This window comes from Opisthocomus hoazin, chromosome 19 (genome assembly GCF_030867145.1).
Source record: "Opisthocomus hoazin isolate bOpiHoa1 chromosome 19, bOpiHoa1.hap1, whole genome shotgun sequence".
Taxonomy (NCBI): Eukaryota; Metazoa; Chordata; class Aves; order Opisthocomiformes; family Opisthocomidae; genus Opisthocomus; species Opisthocomus hoazin.
This window is the reverse complement of record NC_134432.1, coordinates 15,119,217-15,139,528: the sequence shown is the minus strand read 5'-3', so window position 1 is coordinate 15,139,528 and position 20,312 is coordinate 15,119,217. Positions and strand designations below refer to the sequence as shown.

Below are 20,312 nucleotides of genomic sequence, written 5' to 3'. Positions count from 1 at the left end.
CTTAAGCTTCAAGCATAATTATGACAACTCAGTATTTTGAGGGAAAGGGAATCAAGTCTTGGCAAAGCAAGGAACATAACCCACGATTCCCAAATTACAGGCTGTGGCTCTAACAGTAATTAAAGGAGCAGCACAGCAAGCAGCATTGCCATGATGTTAAGCACCAACATCATACCTGTGACTGCCTCCCTGCCTTCCCACAGCCCTAGAACTGTAGCTGCAACAAGAACTCACTAACAGTCTGTTTTTAAAAAGTCTTGAGAACATACACGCTCTGGTACCATGGCAGCATGACACATTTTCCCATTAGCTTCCCACTCTGCTCTTTGTTCTGCTTTCTAAGTTTCTGGAGAGTTGCTCCATGTTATCATTAGGAGTAGGGCAGAGATGCTCACAGATTCTTTAAGCCTGCACTTCTTGTTAAGCATTAAATTAGCTTTACACTAAAAAAAGATACAGTACCTCTATTAGCTATGCCTTTGCTGAAGGTAATCAGAATGTCTGCTAATCGACCAGTCTAGCCTCAGGAGTTTTTGTTCTATAGTAACAGACCAGTTTAATCCTGAAAAAGAACAAAGACAGCTGCTTCTTACAGTTATACAAAGTTTTTCCACAAGCGGGTAAGGTCACAAGGGCATCTCTCGAGCGGCATTCACAAAGCACAGCAATCGTGTAGAGCCCAGGTCACATTTACTACCAGTGCCTCGTGTAACAGCCCTGTGGTGAACAGCACACCGAACCGTGTGGCAGAGCTTCTCCCACATCTGAATTTCTTGGAAGAATGTTCTCTGTAGTGGCTTCTGGAAAACAGAGTACACTGCAAGAGGAAAGCCGTTTCAGAATAATTCCTTTTGCTCCATGATGTCTTGACACTCAGTTACAGCAACACTGGTACCCACTGTCCCCAGCTCTGCCTCAAGGGCCCTCGTAGAAGAGCTGCAGCTGACAGCGCCCTAAGCTCACCGCGACGCTCTCGGGAGGCTTAGCCAGTGCCGTGGAATGAAGCTTTCTGCAGCACTTTCCCACAACATTTTATCAGCTTTGACTCAGCTAGCTTTGCACCTCTCTAAGACAGAAATTGCTGTTTTGTGAATGAAGAAACAAGATTTTGTTAAGTGATTTGCTAATGTCTGTACGGGGCAGGCTGTGGAAGAATCAAGAAAGAATCCAAGCCTAATTCAATCCCGCAGTTTTAGCCACATGCATATTCATTTCCCACATTCTCCCTGGTTTTCATGAAGCTTGCAAACTTCATTTTTCTCATTAGCAATCACACTCATACACACATTATTAAAAGCACTATTTACCAGAAAAAAAACCACACAGAATGCATCAGTAATTTTAAAGTGAGAAAAATAAAACATCTGTATTTCAACAAATACTCAAGACTCATTTTGATACAAAATTAATCTGTTGCTTATTCAGCAGTATTCAGTCAGTTAGCCATCAAACAAAACCACTGTGACAGCACCAAAAAACCCACCCAATGAACAACATATTCTGAACATGGAAAAACACTCACATAAATAAGGGCTAACACAAAAAGGAAATAAATAACCATCACTGCTGGTTTCCCCAGACCTCCAGCAATCTTCCCCCTCGGAATCTATGCCAGGTGCTAGTTTGAAAGAGAACAGGATTGGTCTATGCCTGAAAGACTTCCCTCGAGCCACTTTGTTTCATGTTTGCAGCTTGTCTAGAGATGCAGACTTCGTTAGGCGACAGGAAAACCAGTCCAGCCATCTTCCTCTCTTCCCCAGGTCCATCTAGTCTGTTGGAAGTGTTAAAAGTGAACAGTGCAAAGAGTATCTCCAGCTGCCATGCAGGAAGGCAGACCTCATTCAAGTGACTCTGTAACAAAGCACAAACAACTCCTTTAGTCACAGCATTTTTATAGGGAAGCTACCCTTTTGGTTTCTAAAACCAATTTTAAAGAAAAAACCCAGTCAGTCTCCTCTGCCAATTATGCGAATCAAACACCACTCATGTTCATTTGGTTTATTTCACTAAAAGCCTCAACGTATATGAAGATATCACACACTTGCACCCTACAGAAGGTGTCCCGTTATACATGGAGAGAAATGAAGCCACATAGCAGGGAAACCCCACCCCCCCAGGCTGATTAAAGACCAAGTGTTAAAGAGAAACTCCAGTGAAGTACCCACCGGTCTTCAGCCCCACCTTCCCACCAGTTTTTAATACTGTTCTTCAATACTCCCGAGCCAGGCTACACAAGGCAAACCACACAAAGCGCTGCTGCTACCTGCCCAGGATCCAGAGGACTGCCTGACAGCCCTGAGCAAGGGCTGCGTACCACCAGCTTGCTGGAACCTGCAGCAAGCATTTACTTCAGCTTCTGCTGTTCAGCACTCTCACACACAAACCCTCTCTTCAGCCGCAGCTGCCCAGGCTTTCCTGTCCCACCAATTATGACCCTTTACTAATCTCATTTTAGCAGCGAAGCCTGTAGAGTGCTGCCAACTAGGTATAACACCGGTAGGCAGAAACACGGACTAAAAGGCTGCCAGATGTTTGAACTTCATGACTTTTGTATATAATTTAGGCAGACAACAACTTTCCCTCCCCCTGAAAGTCAAAGTATTAGCTTTAGTCTATGATTAATGGCTGAGTGTAGAACTCTGTGTCCTAAGGGAACAAAAGTCGAGATAATTTCAGTCCTTTCCTAGGGTCATGATTCATTGTCTAAGCTGTGTCACAGACAAATGTGTTTCAAGTTCTCTTCTCAGACAAGAAATACAAGATTCACCAAGTAGCTACTAACACATTTCCTTCTTACATCCTCCTCCTTTTCCTGAAGCGGGCACTTCTCCTGATCTGAGGAGCACTGGCATCAGCCACATCAGTGCAGGAGGCCAAGACAGACTGCGCAGCACTCTCTTCGGCTCCGATGCCCTGCAACATAAGCAGAAGAGACTATCAACACCGTGAGAACTAGCAGAATTGCAGAAGAACCCCTCCTGCCATCTTTCTGTTTTAGGGAGCTCAGCAAGCTTTCCACAACAATCTTCTATTTACCTTCAAAATTAAGCATGGGACACCAACACCATTACCAGTGTCACAGCAAGCACAAAACTTCCTAAAGTTTTCAGAGCGAAACCTTCAGCCAACACTGGCACTACTTCTGCTTCTGCTACCACTACCAGCCTACAGCAATTGCTGCTGTAGCTCCTGTCTGGGCACAACCGTTCGTTAGAGGTTGCAGGCCTGCCACAAGCGATGGTTTCGCTTTCACTGCTGGAGCCAGACAGTGCCCCAGACAACATGGGTCAACACAAACTCTTGATTTCTCATAAAACATACCCTTACCACAAACTTTTAACTGAAAAGCATCAGGAAAACAACCTGGCTACAGCGTTAATAAAAGGAGCGGGAAGGAGCCTGGTCAGAGACGACACAGGACAGAGGCTGGCAGTGAAGCTACCAGGCAGTGAAGAACTGCTGTAGACTTTTGGACCAACTGCTCACAGTTCAACCTACACCGAACTTAGCCCAGATCCAAAAGTCAGAGATAACAGAAAGATAACTGCTGGCTTTTACTATGGGAAAGCTCTGATTTTTAGGCGGCTTTGCCATCTTTCTGTAGAAACAGCCTTATTCATCTTCATTAGTAGTTTGTTTGCTTATTTCGGAGCCACAATGAATTGAAATGCAAGTCTGAGCTACACAGCTTCCTGGCATATTCGGTAGAAAACACTGCTGGGCAGTAACGGATTTAGCTTAAAAATCAGAGACTGATTTTAGATTGACATTACAGTTTACATCGATCCATATACTCTAATAATCTCTAGTCATATAAAACCACTCGTGACAAAGACCTCAAATGGCAATAGGAGCAAACGTACACAATTCCCCTGATATTTCTGGAGTTTAAAGGACACAGACAATGAAAAACAAGGGCCTGATTTCAAAAATACAGGAGTCAGTGAAGCAGATTATAAACTGTAAGAGGAAAGGAACTTTGATACCCACTTTTGGAAACTATCATGTCAAGTTTAACGTGCTACATAAAACACAGGCTTTTACTCTTGTGAGGGCTAAGGGCTCCAGCTGAGCGAGAGAGATTTTTTTTTTTTTATCAGCTGCAAAATTATGCTTATTCAAAAGGCCCACATTTCTGCTAAACTTTGGAACAGTGGGGGTTTCACCCTGGATTCCAGTGAGAGCAATATTTAGCCCACAGTAGCTTTCTGCTTTTGGTCCCTAACAACTCCATTTTACCTGATTTAGTAAATCAGGGTCTTTGTCTCCAGGCTCGTCACCACCCGTCCCATCCAGCCGTACACCTGCTAATTCATCCCCACAGCTCTCTTCCTCAGACACTTCCTTCTCACTCTGCCACTCCTCTTCATCACTCTCTTCATATTGCTTCCTGCTGGCTGACAGAGTAGTTGTCACTTTTGGAGGAGGCAGAGTTGCTAGTACAGCTGGGAGAGTAAAGGCTGCTAGGAACCTGGCTTTCAGTAGGAGGAAAGCAGGGTTATCGCCGAGTTTCTGCTGCACCAGTTCTGTGATAGCGTGCAAATCGACCCCAGTGCCCTCATCCTGATTGGCATCGGAAGGCAGAAGGCATGCCGCTTGCTCTTCTAGAGCTGCTTTCTGCAGAAGTAGCTCCGAGAGGGTTTTTACGTTGCACAGAAAAGGTGGCAGATAAGGCAACCTGGTCTGCAGTGATGGTACCTGGACACCTTGTTTCCCACTCAGCCACTCCTTCACTACCCCCTCATCTTCGAGGGAAATCAGGCTAAAGTCAAGGAGATTCTTTTCTGCGCTGGAAGTGGTTGGCTGGGGTGGACTGTCAGCGGGCTGCACAGTCGGTGGTTTGGAGGCAATAGGTCTATTTTTCAATGACTGAGCTACGAAGCAGTTAGAGTTCCTTGGGACATTGTTATGAGGAACTGGATCTCTTGGCTGGAGAGCAATCTCTTTCGTGACGATGCCCGGACTGGAAGATGATCCGTTTGTTGTCATGGAGCCATGGCTCTTTTCCAAGCCAGCAAGACTCGACACACACTGGGCATCAGACCCTTGAGTGCTTGCAGGCAGCTGCGTTTGAGGCAGCAGCACAGCACGCAGGGCTGGTGCACCAGCTGGGAGAGCGGTCTGAGCCGCAGAGGAGTCAGAAGCCTTGGAGAAACCGTCTGAGCACGCAGGCGTTGCAGAAGACAGGCTGGAGGTGGTGCATCCGGGACTCGCTGAGGTCACAGGCAGAAGCATGGAATGGTTAGCTGCCTTTCCCAAAGGTACCCCTTCTGCTAACTGGGCGCTTGGCGCTTTTGCCTCTGCACCGCTGGGGCGAGGCGTATTTGCTCCAGCTGGTACAGGAGGCACTCCTAAGCCAGAGACATTGCCACCGGAAGTCACAGCTGTCTGACACTGGTTTCTCACAGCAGCAGCTGGCAGTCCTTGGGGAACACCCACCACAGTTTGTACAGCGGTGGGGAGCAAAGCCTGTGGCGTTACAACCCACGTGAAAGGCAGTATGCTGTTGGGAATCAAATGCGAACCAGTCTGCGGAGTTACAAGAGCAGGCAAGAGACTGACTGGCCTCTGCTGCGGCCCGTTACTGTTCAGCTCACAAGTAACTGGTGTGGAAAGAGACAAATTGTTGGTGCCAGACTCAATGCCAACAGGCACCACTGTAATTTGATGTGGCACAAAAGCTTGGTTTTGCAAAGCTACTGAAGCTGAGCTACCAGCTAGGACCTGACCATTGCACCCTCCCTGATCCGGGGCCTTCTCTGCTGCAGCTGGATTCACGCCTGGAAGAGCCCCTCCTTCACAGCTACTCTCCAAAGATTGCTCTTTTGCTTCCTTACTGGATTGTAGCTCTGTCCCTTGTGAGGAACCGGGGCTTTCCCCCATTTCTGGCACTGACAAGGAATGGTTTTCAGGCACAACCATGGTGGAAGCTGAACCTGCAACAGAAGTAAACGCTGGCAACGGAGCTGGTGTGCTCTGTACTTGGCTGTTTGTGCAGTCAATTCCTGCAGGTTTGCTCCCTGCTTGTGTAGAAGGAATGATTTGCTGTGGGGGGTGCTGGATTATCAGAGGCCCTGAAACCAGCATCTGAGGGGCAACGAACACTGTCCTCTGCATAGCTTTCTTAGCTCGGGATTCTCTTAGCCGCTTCTCCCTCAGTAACTCTGAGACAGTTTTAGGCTTCTGCCTTTGCACTTGGGCTGGAAGAGCTCCCTGCATGGCAGGAGCACTGCTCTCGAAGGCGGCAGCAGAAGTCTCCCTTGCTTTTAAGGCAACAGGTCTCCTGACAGCACTCCTTGGTATGCCCCTTTGGGAGCTCCTCTGAGTACAAGATTGTGATGAATTGCCTATAGAGGAGGGCAAATAAAATATATTAAAAAAAAAATTGAACAGTATTTTCAAAATCCATTCCTTAGCTACTAAGCATCAAGTACCCTGCACAGGAAGTAGCAAAATTCCTGTTTGTGAGAGCTTCTACAACACTATAGTCTTGATTTTATCAAGCCCCATCCTGACATCCTTCAGATAACTCTGATGCAGCAAGCTTACCACTTGTTCAGTAACGATGTGATTTTCCCCAGAAATCAGATGGGCTAGGAACGCACCTTAACACCACACACGAGGAACTGCACTGGTCAGCGCTACACCAGCACTTCGCACCCAGCCGGGATGACAACCACCCAGGGTTTTGGTCAGTGCCAGCGGTCCCCCAGCCCTTCGGTATTCTTTCAAGTCCTTACCAAAAGGTAACATATTTAGCCAATAGCTGAAAATCCAAGAGCTAGCAAAAATGAGCATGATAATGTAGTTTTGTTCCAAAAGTTCTCCTTCAGTTACATTGGTCATTAATGTAACGGTGATGAATTAAGTGAAGGTTCTTGTACATCATAAAAATAAATGTTCTGGTAGGTACCTGAAGAAGTCTCCATATTTTGGGAAGCCTGCCAAAAAAATTATATTAAATTATACTTCTGAGATATCTAAAGATCATTTAAACAGCACAGATGTGAATCAAACCCACATCTGCCAACATCCTGTGCATTTTATTACGCTTCTGAACCAAACTGGTAATGCACACACACAAACAGCGCCACTGGCCACACATAATGAAAAATCTCTACTTTACTTAAGGCTTCAGTGGGAAAAGCTTAGAAACTGTGCAATACCTGCTGAGGCCTTCTTGCATTAGCCCTAAGAAGCTCTGACTGCCTTAGCCTTCTCTCACGAATAATCTTCATGCAGCCATTGGTATCAATCTGAAAGAGCTGCAAGATGAGAATTTCATTAACATTTGACTGAGAACAAAAATGTTCTGGTAGAGCCAGTGACAAAACAAGATGGATGGGAGAGGCTTCACATGCAATATTCTGGGGACATTTTTACACTTACAGAAAAAGCCCTCACAGCATCATATTTCAGATGCAGGTTTTATTTAAGACACATCACACGCAAGCCATAAGGTCAGATTAATCCAGTAACTAGATGATTAGTTTAAGGAACAAAAATAAACCATTTATTTAAGCATCAAATACAGAAATAAAGATTACCACTGTTTGAAAGCAGATAATACTACTAAGACAGTAAAACCTACCTGAATTAAAAGCGTGAACAGGGGAGTGCTCGTGAGACTGATTGACTTAATCTTCTCTTTAATAGAATCAGCTAGAAAAAAAGTCCAACATCAAAATCATTCACTTACAAGACGTCAGAAAGAAGCGACAAAACGCAGGAGAGTACTATCCCTGAGGGGTGACCGCTACCTTCTGTGTGATGAAAGGCCATCTTCCCAGTTTGCAAGGCGCAAGGCAGTAGTACATTGCCCACCCAAGGTGTCACGGCCATCAGCAGCTTTCTGTCAAGGTTCATTCTTCTCAAACGCTCTCTCTCCTGACGGTAAGTTTTCTCTGAGATGTTCTGCAGCCCCTGAAGCTTCTGGCCAGCAGAAGTACTAACTCCAGGTATTTTTGTTACAACAGTGGCAGAAGGTTTTAGTATCTTTGATTGCTGTGCATGAACAAATACATAATTAGAGTTCCAATTAGTAAGGTTCTACCATAATTAGTCCCAGGACAAACTATTCACAGGGCAGTCAGGGGAAGAAAACCAAACCAAACCAAACCTTATGAGCTTTTTGTCTTGAGACTACAGCGCAAGAAGATTTGTGACTATCAAAAAACATTTCTCACTAAATACAGCCTGACAGCGCTCACGTCACGAGAGCAAACAAGACAGAAGAGGCACTTACAAGTCTCCTCTGAAAGCACGTGTTATTTCTCAGTACTCTTCTCACATCCTCCAGACTAACCCGTAGCACTTGCTTTCCACATCTGGAAGCCTTAAAAGAAAAGCATACAAGAAAAGATAAAAGGGAAAGTATCTCACAGAAAATGACTTGCACTGACTATACACAGAAGGTACAAGAATTTTCAACACTCCTGCTGTTGGAAGTACCTTATTAAATTAAATCATCCCTGAAGTGGAGATGCTAACCTTACCTTTCAGTCCTTGTGCACTATCACAATACCAAATCTCTACTTCGTAAAAGCCTTTGTGCGAAGTATCTACAAAAATCCACACTGAGGGTCCAAATTTTTTGCATGACTCTGCATTTTTTGGCTTAACAGTACAAGGGAAGGGACAGGAAGAGGTTTGGAAAAGCCACTGACTCTTCCCTGAACTTCTACTAGTAAAATAATGCTCTATCTGTAATCATAATTAAAGCACTTGCAACCCTTGCATACCAGAACCCCCAGAACACACCACTTCTGTAACCAACAAACCGGTCACCAGTGCAGCTGGCCCCACAGTCTAAGGCACACGTGCAATTCTTAACACAAAAGTCAGAACATTTTTGCTTACAAGAACTTAAATAGCAATTTTAACATTTAATATTTTGCTAAGGAGGCTCTTTCTGCAAAAATGTACTAGGAGAGTTTGTACTGTTTCCATGCCTGATTCGCGGCGAAAACCCAACTCAGAATCAGGTACAGATGTGTAACTGAACTCTCCAAAACTTTAAGTCTATACGTCCTGGCCAGGTGTAGAAAGACACCACGATTCACCGGACAATTCTGCTTTATGAAGATATAAAAGAAGTTTTGTTTCTGTGACACTACGGATAGGAAAGAACACAGTTATTTTCTAGGCAATGCATGGGGAAGCAGCGCTAGAAATTTCTGTTTAATCCCGCAGCTCGGTCTCCAACAGCACCCCCCAGCGGCACAGTGAGAAGGCAGCCAAGGGAGGCATGAAAAACATTTTGCTATCTGATCCATTTGCCTCTGATCCAAGCTCCAAACCCACCAAGAACAGACTGAGAATCCCAGGATTCACCTTGTTCATTACTTCTTGTGGATTCTTCACAATGATGTCCGTTGAATGTGGACGTGCAATACCCCTCAGGAGGGTGTTCAACTCCGACGATTTATTGGCAACTCTGTCCTTCTCTCCATCACACGTTGTGCTTGGATCTTCACTGCTACCGGTCCTTGCATCAGCACTCTCAGGAGAGAAAAGGGATGGAGTTTGGTATCTTCCTTTGCTTGACTCCGGCGTAGTTGTGCGTGTCGGTATCCACAAATCAATGCTGGGAAATGCACACTCCTCCTTGCTTGTCGCCTCCTCCTTGCTTGTCGCCTCCTCCTCTGAACTGTCTGGTAAGTCCAGTTCTATGTCCTCACTGCTGCTCTCTGAAGAGGTGGAACTCTCTTCCACGTGTCGGCGTTTTGTTGGCCTAGATCTTTTCTTCTCAGTCAAAAAAAGCACAGACAAGTTTCAGCCAGTATTCACCCTTGACTTGCAAATCTCTCAAATCAGCAAGTTAAAAGGTTTCATGGGGCAGTATCCTATCAGTAAGGCGTGGCTTCCATATGGACAGTTTTGCTTTAATTCTGCCAAGATTAACTAAATCCAGTATAATTGACAATTGCCTTTGGATACAGATTTGTATTGGTTTAGATTCCTGTATGCAAAGAAAAAGCTACAGAAAGAGAAAAGTTTGTGTTACAAACTGGTGCATGGGGCAGTACAAACTAAGCACAGCTGCCCCATCTCGACACATTTGGGTTTCCATGAACCCCCTCCTAGGGCAGGTGCTTTGCTGATGGAAACAAGACTGTCTTTAACATGGTCTTAAGTAGCCAGAATGTCTGGAGTGCCTGGTACCAAAGCTGGCAACTCATGAGTTACATACACGAACACCTAGGTACATCCTATCCTTACAGACACTTGAAGGCAATAAAGAAATTCTGGACAATACACAAATACAGAGCAAATTAACTTCAGACCTTCAGAGCAAAGGTTGTTTTAACACATCAAAAAAATGAGACCATGAACACCCATGACAATCTTGATTGTGTGATATCAATGGCAATTTTTGTATTGATTTCACAGGATTTTGCTTTTGGTTTAGAGAATCTTAATTAAAGAGATGGGGCTGCAACACAGCAGCATTTTCTACAATACCTTAGACCCAATCATGAGTTTCCACTTGCTCAGACACTGGGAGCCAGTCCGATGAGGCAACTCGGAAGCTACTTTACTCCAGCGACCTAAAAAGGATGCAGAGTAGAGTGTACCTATGAATGCAACGCACCCAGCAACAGGCCTTTTCAGTGCAGAACATTATACACATATTGTACCTTTCCTTGTATAAGAGACAGAGTTACTATATGAATGGATCTCAAAACCTTAACACCCATTTGTGTTCTTTGATCAGACTCTGCACTGCTATACACGCAGCTAAAGTTAGAAACTACCAGAAAATGAACCAAGAACGAAAACCCTAGCAGAACTACACACTCCCTTGCACCAGCAAGGGATTGCTTAGAAGAAAGCTTAAGCTGAGTGCTGAAAAGATTCTACTTGTTAAGGAAAAGTTGTCTTAGAGGAAATAACAGACTTTCACAGGCTGTTCAGAGGGGAACTCACCCCTCTACACTGTCAGAGCTCGGATACCTTGCTGACACAGCTATCAAACGCCTTACTACTCAATCCCTCAGTAACTGAATTTCCAGGGAACAGGCTGCACAATATAAGGAAGGCTGCAATCATCAGTACAGAGCAGAGCCTGCTACTATCAGCTGCAGGGCTTAAAATAAGAGAGAAGAAAACGGAAATGATAAACTCCTTAATAATACACACTTCTTTAAGCTTCCAACGATTCAGCCACAGGAACACTTACCCAGGCCATGCTTTTGAACCAGTTCAATCAGCTGCTCCTCTTCCTCTAAACTCCACTTGCCTTTCTTTACATCACAGTGCAATGCTTTCAAGTACCTTCAAAATGAAAACATTAAGTAAGGAACATTCAATCCTGCTTGTACAGTTTGGATCATCACTGCATACTCTAAGATGGAACAAAGCCAGCATTCCTTATCAGATCTTCCCTTTTTCTAAGGGGTCCCATCCCTACTCCCTTAATGCAGCACACCTACTACCTCTTTGTTCTCAAAAATACCAGGCCATGTGATTAAGAATTACAACAAGCAGTTGTAGAACGGGTCACTGAAATTAGGACTTGCTGTACTCTGAGTCTCCTGAAGCTGGGTCTGAGGAGGAGGTCACTGACCAGATCACCTTCACAGATACACAGCTAACACACGGATGACAACCTCCCCCCCTACACGCTCTCATTCACCTTTAATGACCCCTTTGCTTTATTTTGAACTGCATCCTTCACAACTTCTGCTAACCTACAGGCAACTGTACTGAGGTAGTAGCACGCCACGGGCAACAATGCACTGCCCTCTCCGTTAAACTCAATGCCAACTTGTTGACTTGTGTAACTACAAATGCCGGGTTACTTGGAGACAATGTTAGAGACTGTATTTAGACCATAACCACTTCCCCAAAACAGCCCTTAAGGTGACACTGGTTTAAGCAAATCAAACATATTTGTAAAATAAGTTGCACCTTGGCTCTGTGTAATAAACCTGAAAGCACAGTTGCTACATTTAGCGTACCTACCGATCTCTGCACTGAGCATCACTCCTCCCTGGCACTTCTGTCCGAATTTTATACCAGTCACGCTCTCCATACTTCTTAACTGCAGCCAATAGCATCTATGTTAATCAGACAAAGCAAGAGCTGAAATTCCCACCGGTAACAATCCTAAAAGGCCCGAGACAGAAGCAGTTGTATTTGTTTCCACTGTGTTGTACATCTCTGAGCAGAAGTGCTTGGGAGCTTCTAAGCCCTCATGACTTGTGAACTGCCCACCTTGGTCTGTTTTACATTCCTTTGGGCCGCGGTTATATCTCATGGGTATGCAGCCATGCAACATCTCAAGAGCCTAACCTTCCCACTTTGGCACCCTACAATTCTAGACATCAGAGAAGGGAGCTTACAGCATCTTCCTCTGGTGTCCAGGGTCCTTTCTTCAAACTGGGGTCCACGCTCTTGGTCCATCGGTAGATCAGCTGAGCAGAATCTCTTCCTTCCATGTAATAAGCAACTAAAAACACAAAGGTGTATTTTAAAGTCTGTTGTAAATAATGTTTCTTCCTTTACTTACACCGTAACTCAGATATTTTCAAGCAGTGGATTGCCATAAGCACCATTTTAATCTCAGCTTAAACACTGAAACAATGGTACGCCACAAGAACTGAAGGAGTACGGCCTACCCAGCACGTTACTATTTCTAACAGCACTATCCATACCCGACACATGATGACCCAACAATCCACCTTGCTACAGCAGAGAACTAGGCAAGGTTCCCACTCCAGCACATATCCGACAGGTTCAAGACACCAGGTGCTACACTCGCAAGCTTGGATTTAGGACCCCAGGTACTCAGTTGCTATTCTCAGCTCTAGCCCTCCCGAGCCGTACTGCGTCCTGCACTGCTGAGGAACAGAAGCAGCAGTGCCAACCCCCTCGAAAAGGCTTCTGGGCACAGCACTGAAAACTGCCAAAACAGCTGGCCACACACGAATATTGCCTTTCTAGGGAAGAACTCTGATGGTTTTTCTACAAAAAACAAAGCTCACACAACCATCAGCACTCATTAATAACTCTCAGCCAGTTTCAACCAGATTTCAAAGATGGACAGAGGTTCCAAGAGACACTAAGTTCTTGCTGATATAATGAAACTTCCAGGCAGGTACAGGAAGGGCATATATCACTGCTCCCACCACAGAAAAAGAGAGGGAAAACTCAGCCGTCCTCTTCCATTCCTCTCACCAATGGGGCATTTTTAGAAATCAGTACATCCGTAGTTTCAGATGAGCCACAGCACAACAGTGCCTTGCCTCAATCACAGACTAGAAATGTGATGTGAACACACAGAACTGTGACTATCCTGGAAATAGAAACATTCATAGGAAATAAAACTTCATTAATTCCTTGAACCAGAGCAGGCTGCGTGCTCTAGTACGCAGAAACACTAACAGACACAAGCCTGGGAGAACGAACAAAAAAAACCACAGGTGAATGGAAGGCATTTTCACTTGCAGGTCACTTACTTTTCTTGTACGGGATATGACTTCCTACTCTCATCTCTTGAACAAGCTCTAAAAGCATCTGATCTTCATCTTTGGTCCATTCTTTCCTTTTCAAATCTTTGTTATAGATTTGATATTTCTGCAAGCACTGGAAAGGTGTCCTGTTTGTCTTAATACAAGGAAAAAGAGATACGCATGTAACTGGTTATTTGTGAAGACAAAAGGCAAGAGGGGAAGACTAAAGTACCAAACATTTCGGTACTGTTCTTGAACGCGTCTCAGAAGAGCATTAATGAACAATGAATTAACATTAACATCGTTTTCTGAAAATTGACATGAGGCACAGTTAAGCCAGAATTAACTGACTTGTCACCTCTCGCTTCTGAGCTCAGCAGAACTTACCCCCAGCTCCTGGGCTATACTCTGCCAGTCCAGATAACCATGTTCAGCAGCTATCTTCTTGAGCCTCTCTATTTCCTCCTCAGTCCACTCCTTTTTGTTGATGCTTGGATGCTCCCAATTTTGCCAAAACTTCCTCAGTTCTTCTGAACTACGTTGTCCATCAAACTAAAAGAAACAGCAAAAATCTGTTTTGTCTTGTAGCTGGGACTGACAGGAACACCGATACAAGGACTATATTTTGCATTCCAGACACGTCTCATTGCTAAGTTTTCCAGAACTAAATAATAAAATTTAACAAGTTGAGATCACCTAACAGTCAACTTCAAGAAATGCATGATGGGAACAGAGGATGCAAACTAGACCAGGTCAGGTAATTCTCAAGAGAAGGGACACAGATATCAGAAGAAATAAAACCACTTATCTCCCAACTTACGTGGATGTTTGAAATTTTCTCCCAGTCATGCTCATCGAATCTGGTGCCTAACAAGTCACTTTCTGGGAGTTGGCTAAAGCAGAAGGTGAAAAGAAAGAACCGCATTGAATTGCTAATTAAACAGTCACTTTGTCTTCCTGATCTTGCTTCCTCTTACTCCTCCCACCCGTTACTGACTTCCACAAGACCTGAACACCTACTATCTCAAAGCACTGGGCTCTTCAGCACAGTAACTTTGCCAAAACAATGTTTCTTCTTGATAAACAGTCCCCTGCAAGGCGATGTTGGTTTAGCAGGAGAAACCATTAATGCAGTATCAAAATAAATTGCTCCAGACATGTTAATGAGCAAAAGCTCAGCTGTACTGAGCTCTCTGCTTCCTTGTTGCTAAATCAAGAACTATTTGAAATAGCACCTCTGCACTGGCTATAGATACTACATTTGTATATCAAGACCCAAAACATAATTCTTAGTGACGAACTGTGGCAACAAGAGCTCTACAGAGTTTGAATAGCCCTTAATTTTTTGCAAACCAACACAAATAAAGTTTTCTCCACATGTCATATCTAGAAGTACTCCAGGAAGGAGGGAACTTTAAGAGGTAAACTCCAAGAACAGACTTGCATTTTCAATAAGAACATAAAAAGACAACTTCTCACTTAATTGCCTCTATTTCTTGCTCCACTTCTTTGATTTGCTTTTCCAAGATCTGTTTCTCCATTTCAGTCTTGACTTTTTCCAGTTTCTGATTCCAGTAACTCATCCTGTTCAAAGACATTTTTATCATTACTTAATATGACCAGATGGGGCGAGGCCAATGGCATCAGAAGACGTATGGCAAAGGTGGTTTCCCCATCAGCATCATTCTTTTCTTCATTTCTACACTACACAAAACCGTTGTTCTTCTAGGTTTTCCCCACACGGCACACTCGTCGTCCTATTTTTGCCCCTCGAGTGCAAATCATTGACCTAAAACAGGTCTCAGATTAACCATCCTGGCATGTACAGAGAGAACCAATGGTTGCTGCAACAGCAACAAAGACAGACTGTACCAGCTCCAGGCACAGAAATCTCTCCTGGACACACCATTATGACTCGCTACATACCACAATTTCAGCTTCAAGCCCTGTAGACTATTTTAAGTTACACCACTGTGTCAATGGAAGAAATGGATGGCTACAGAATGCCGTAATACAAGACAATGCAAGATGCTTTCCACCTGCCAGACAGCCACAAAACAATTGTCAAGCGTTTACAACCCAACTCAAATGCTGTAACCTCTTCCTTACGGTCACAACACTGCAGTCCAAGACCCCTGGGTACCACGTGCATGCACAAATCACACAGATGTCAACAACGCAAGATGCTGCTACCTACAACAGTGTCACCCTCTGCACGGGTGCCCACAGGACAGGGCAGTTTGAGGACCACTGCTGTAATCCACAGAGCAGCTCTCCCAGGCCCAGCGGTGACATTCAAAGTCTCTCTACTGTGTTTTGTAACCTTACCAAATTGCAAACAGTTAACGTGAGAGCATGCTGAAGCAAGGCAGAACCTCCACATGTATCCTCTCCTTCCTTTGCACATAACGTTCTCATCAGGAGAAAGAAGATTTTTGCACAGTACTTACTTCAGTAACTTCGGCTGAAGCAGGCGCTGCAAGCGGTCACTCACTACTGATTTCTGCAATAACGTCTTCTCTCTGCTTTTCCCTAAACCAAACAAGGCAATGGGGCGTTCAGACACCAGTGCAAAACTACTGCCGAGAAAAACAGAAACCCACTGCTTTCAATATCCCTGCTAAAGTATCCCCCAGGACTTCAGTAAGAGTTCCCCACCTAAATCACCTGTGTCATGTCTGACTCGGGCAAGTCACAGCCTCTTGCTCAGCTTTAGTTCCAAAGAGGCCTCAATAAAGATCATCACCGCGGTGTTTGTAACCGTCTAGAGCTGTAAGTGTCCCTTGAATTCCTCTCATCCGAGCACTACCCTTGCACGATCTCATTTGGTTTTGGAGTGCTCACATGAGTTGATGCATCAGAACAAATGCAAACGACAGGAGGGAGTCATTAATCACCACTGAAACAATTTATAGAGCATCCCATTTACTTTTCACTACTTTTTTTGTTGAGTCAAGTATAAAATACCAGAAGTGTTGACATTTAACTGCAAATGGGGGGGGACTAACAATATGAAAATATACATTTGTTATAGCTCTTATGGAACACTGAACAGCACATAGACTTACATTTTGTTGAAAGCAGTTGTTCAAAGGATTTTATGCCCTGAGCTGCCTTTTCCTTGGCATCTTCATTGGCAGGAGGGCCCTGATGAAGATTAGCAGAGTCAGATACACATTAAAAACGCCTTTTCTTCTTAGAACTCTAGCATGAACGGCTACAAAAAAGACTGGTATTTCAAACTTGTGCAGACTGTCACATTCAAACTGCTAAGTTACCTTTATTAGCACTAGCTCACAGATACCCCAGAAGACGTAAGAAAACAAATACAAACAGATACTTCAAGCAAATAATTTGTCCATGGTTACACAGCACGTTCTCAGCTGAGAGCCAGGCCGGTTCATCGCAGCTGACAGTTGGCTGAAGAACCATTTTTGACATGGGGACAAGTATTACTTAAGATGCGCTACCAACTTGGGTAGGATTTAACAGAAAAATTACCAGACACTGCTTGAATATTATATTAATATATGCATGGTGACAGCTAGCATCTTAGCTACAACAAAAAGTCAAGATCTCCTTTTGCTAGCAACCCTTTAAAAACACATGAAAAAAAGTAGTGACGTTTGCCACAGAAAACTCAGTTTCACAGGCAATCAGATTTCACCACATGCTTCAAACAACAGCATGGAATTGGATCGTGGAGACGAAGACAAACAATCAAAGTTAAGTTCAAAACAAAAATGTTCAAGTGCTCCATGGCTGGAATGCCGCTCCTCAGAACCCACTTTCAGACGTCACAGCCAGACATGGGTTGAATAAACATTTCCAAAAAAGGGTAAGCAAGCAACAAGTGAGGAAATAAAGCTTTCAGAGGAGTGACATTCACAGTCACACAGCTGAAACGTAACACAGTTACAATTTAAATCTATCACTGAAACACATATCAATAGGTAACCTAGTTATGTTTACTTACAATTCCTGTTGTTTTATCCTTAAAGTATGGCTTCATAAAATGACCCAAAAATATATTTGCTGGTAGATTTCTACCATCTCCTGCCTTTGCTATTTTTGCACCACCAAGCTCGCATGTGATTTCTTTCTGCAATACAAGCATTAATCAAATAGTATTAGTGTCTCCTTCAAAATCCTACTTTCAGAGAGCAGTGGCTAACCCATCACAAACATCCCAGGCAGGGTTCAAATTTGCAGCACCAGACAGTAAATCGGTGTACGACAGAATTTGGAACTTTCTAACTTTGTATAGTAACCTCCAGATGATTAAAAAAACCACCTAACTTGCCACAAGCTAAAATGCAAGATATAAAATACCCTCGCCGTAGCATTTTTGGTGATCAGAAAGCATGGGAACATCAGTAAACAAGCCATTCGAAAGGCCAGTCAAGTGACGTTGGGTTGAACTGCCATGAAGAAAATTAACCTGGTTCCTGGCCTGGATTAGGAATGTCCAGGTAAGTTTTACTGGGCTTGATGGGTGGGGGAAGATGGCAAATGGCAACCCAGAAAAGCACATTTTACTCCAGTTTCGCTCACCTGCTGTTCTCTGTTTTGTGCAATGAGAAGCTCTACTTCCTCAATCTTTTCCTGGATAACTTCCTGGTACACATGGTTCATCTGCAGACATGTTTCTGGATCCTGTGGCAGACTACTTTCAATATCGTCATCGCTACTGTCGTCTTCTCTTTGCGTTTCCTTGAAGCAAATAAGGCATTTAAGGGGAGGGAAGGCAGAGAAAAATGCATGCTTTAAAAGCAGGTACGTATCATAATTATTTTTGCAACTAAGTGATTCTATTATGTTACAAAACTGGTTTTCAAAAGAATCGGAGGCACCTAGCTGTTTGTCTGTCCCTGGCAGTTGTTCTGAACGCTCCCAGAGGCAGAGTTAGCGGTCTCACCTGGCTCCCCTTCGCCCTCTTCGTCAGCTCAGCCTGCTGCCATTGGAACCAAAGCCTGACCCCGAACCCTGCCAACACCTGGTCTGGTGCCATCAGCTGCAAAACTGAAGTAAACTACAAAACAGTACTCTACACTGGAGCTCTCTTACCTGCTACATCTGTACCTCAGAACCACCCCTTCAAATTTCCACCTCATTTGCGCTTCTGCTGAAGCAATTCTTCCCCCATGTGATTTATCCCCACACGCTTCGGACACAAAGTGGAGCTGACTGTTCCATGAAAGTGCTCTGCAGCTGGGTCTCCACAAGCTAGCTTCTCCTCCCCTGTGCTGCGCAGGTGTTACAATATTTCTCTACTAAGTGTTTTTATCAAAAGTCTGAGAAAATATGATGTTTAAAACACCACCAAAGGTAAACAGATCTGTAAAATGTCTTAGAAGTTATTTTCCCCTCACGTACAAATCCAGTATTCTTCAGGTACAAAGGAGTAAAAGATTTCTCGACCACAAGCTGATGATTTCTTTCTGACATACCACTGCTCTGCGACCTCCCCAGAAGGTGCTGTGTTTCCAGGGACAGAGATCAGCACGCACTACGGCAGTGAGGCCTCCGATCTCCCTCATTTGTTGTCACATGAAGAAGTCTCTCTATTACACGCGAATAACGAAGTCCCGGGCAGGAATAACTAAACCTCCAGGTCTATTATTAGTCCTTCCCAAGCTACGGAGTTGAGCCAGCTGCCTAGATTTCCCCAGAACAGAGTGAAATTCCCCTTCCTCCTGCTCCCTTCAACAGAGCGATGGAAAGACATGCTTAAGGAGAAAACGGTTACCATTTCAGCGTGAGAGTCTGAGTCATCATCCTCACCATCATCTGTCAGACAACAAAAATACAAAAACGCTGAGTGCAGTGCGGTAGGAAAAGGAAAGCTTCAGAACCGCAGAGTTTTCAATGAAAGCACACAGAACGCCGCACCCCACAGCAGCTCAGACCCGCCCGGCGGAGGTTCTGGACGCTGCCAACATCGCCAGGTGCAAATGGCATTCAGTGACACCCCACGCGCGCACTGTTTTGCTCGAGAGCAGGAAAACCGAGCAGCTCTCCAGCGACACCCGGGCTCAGTTCGGCGCGGCCGCAGAGCTCCGACACCCACCACCGGGCCTCGCACGACCCACGGAGGGGTGGGCGCAGCCAACGGAGGTACGGACACCCCGGCTGCCCCCCCCCCCCCTACGAAGGCCCGGCGGCGCGGGCAGGCCGCAGCGGAGCGGCTCCCACAGCAGAGCCCGCCCGGCCGGCCGGGGGACTGACGGGGTCTGGGGACCGCGGCCTCGCACCGGCCCGCTTGTTACCCCCCCCCCCCCCCGCCCGAGGGGGCAGCCCGGGCCCGCCGTACCCGCGCCGGAGCTGAGGCTGCCGTCGGACACGGCCGCCCCGATGCCGGCCCCACCGGGCTCCAGGCTCCGCTCCAGCTCCTCGATCTCCCGCCGGATCTTCTCCCGCTCCGCGTTCAGGTCGAGGGCCGCGGGGGACGGCGCGGCCCCAGCGCCGGGGGCAGCGGGGGGACGGCGGGGCCCAGCCGGGCCCGACCAGGCGGACATGGCGGCGCCGCGGGCTCCCGGGCCTGGCCCGCCCCGCCTGCCCGCGGGGCCCGCCCCCTCGCCCTCCGCCCAATCACCGCTGCGCACCGCGGTCAGCTGAGCCCCTCCGCACGTGACGCTGCCCAGCCAATCGAGCGCGCCACAGCTTCCGCGGGGGGGCGGGGCCAGCGCACGTGGCCGGCGAGAGGGCGCTCCCGGGTCCCCCCTCCCCGCCCTGGCCCCGCAGCCCTTAAAGGCGCCGCGACCCGGTTGCACGGTGCCCGGGGCGGCGGCGGCCGGGGCGGCCCCAGCCCAGCGGAGAGGGGCCGCGCTCCTCCCCGCGGGTTTCGGCGGGCAG

At 45.8% G+C, this 20,312-nt stretch overlaps 1 protein-coding gene across 2 annotated transcripts; it reads right to left on the bottom strand.

The window, feature by feature from the left end:
* Positions 1 to 1,217: 1,217 nt before the first annotated feature.
* SNAPC4 (small nuclear RNA activating complex polypeptide 4) lies at positions 1,218 to 19,976 on the bottom strand. Of its 2 annotated transcripts, none has more exons than XM_075439503.1 (23): positions 19,771 to 19,976; positions 19,207 to 19,247; positions 18,012 to 18,170; positions 17,434 to 17,559; positions 16,526 to 16,604; positions 15,908 to 15,989; positions 14,937 to 15,041; positions 14,278 to 14,350; positions 13,845 to 14,009; positions 13,464 to 13,611; positions 12,348 to 12,454; positions 11,968 to 12,062; positions 11,183 to 11,277; positions 10,465 to 10,550; positions 9,334 to 9,744; positions 8,246 to 8,335; positions 7,761 to 8,004; positions 7,592 to 7,662; positions 7,167 to 7,265; positions 6,914 to 6,941; positions 4,240 to 6,347; positions 2,783 to 2,913; positions 1,218 to 1,851 (listed from the first exon to the last, which is right to left on the bottom strand). In XM_075439503.1, the coding sequence occupies exons 1-22, from the start codon at positions 19,973 to 19,975 to the stop codon at positions 2,794 to 2,796; spliced, it is 4,737 nt and encodes a 1,578-aa protein (XP_075295618.1). In that variant the 5' UTR covers position 19,976; the 3' UTR covers positions 1,218 to 1,851; positions 2,783 to 2,793. The 2 variants fall into 2 exon arrangements, with proteins under 2 accessions (XP_075295618.1, XP_075295617.1); XM_075439502.1 differs by having other exon boundaries at positions 2,798 to 2,913.
* Between the last annotated feature and the right edge of the window lie 336 nt (positions 19,977 to 20,312).

Excerpts from the sequence above, each read along its gene's own strand:
- SNAPC4 (XM_075439502.1), bottom strand. The coding sequence starts at position 19,975 with ATGTCCGCCTGGTCGGGCCCGGCTGGGCCCCGCCGTCCCCCCGCTGCC. Across the intron at positions 12,063-12,347 it reads GGACACCAGAGGAAGATGCT|ATGCTATTGGCTGCAGTTAA; the intron begins GTAAGCTCCCTT and ends TGATTAACATAG. Across the intron at positions 10,551-11,182 it reads GGTTCAAAAGCATGGCCTGG|GTCGCTGGAGTAAAGTAGCT; the intron begins GTAAGTGTTCCT and ends CATCCTTTTTAG.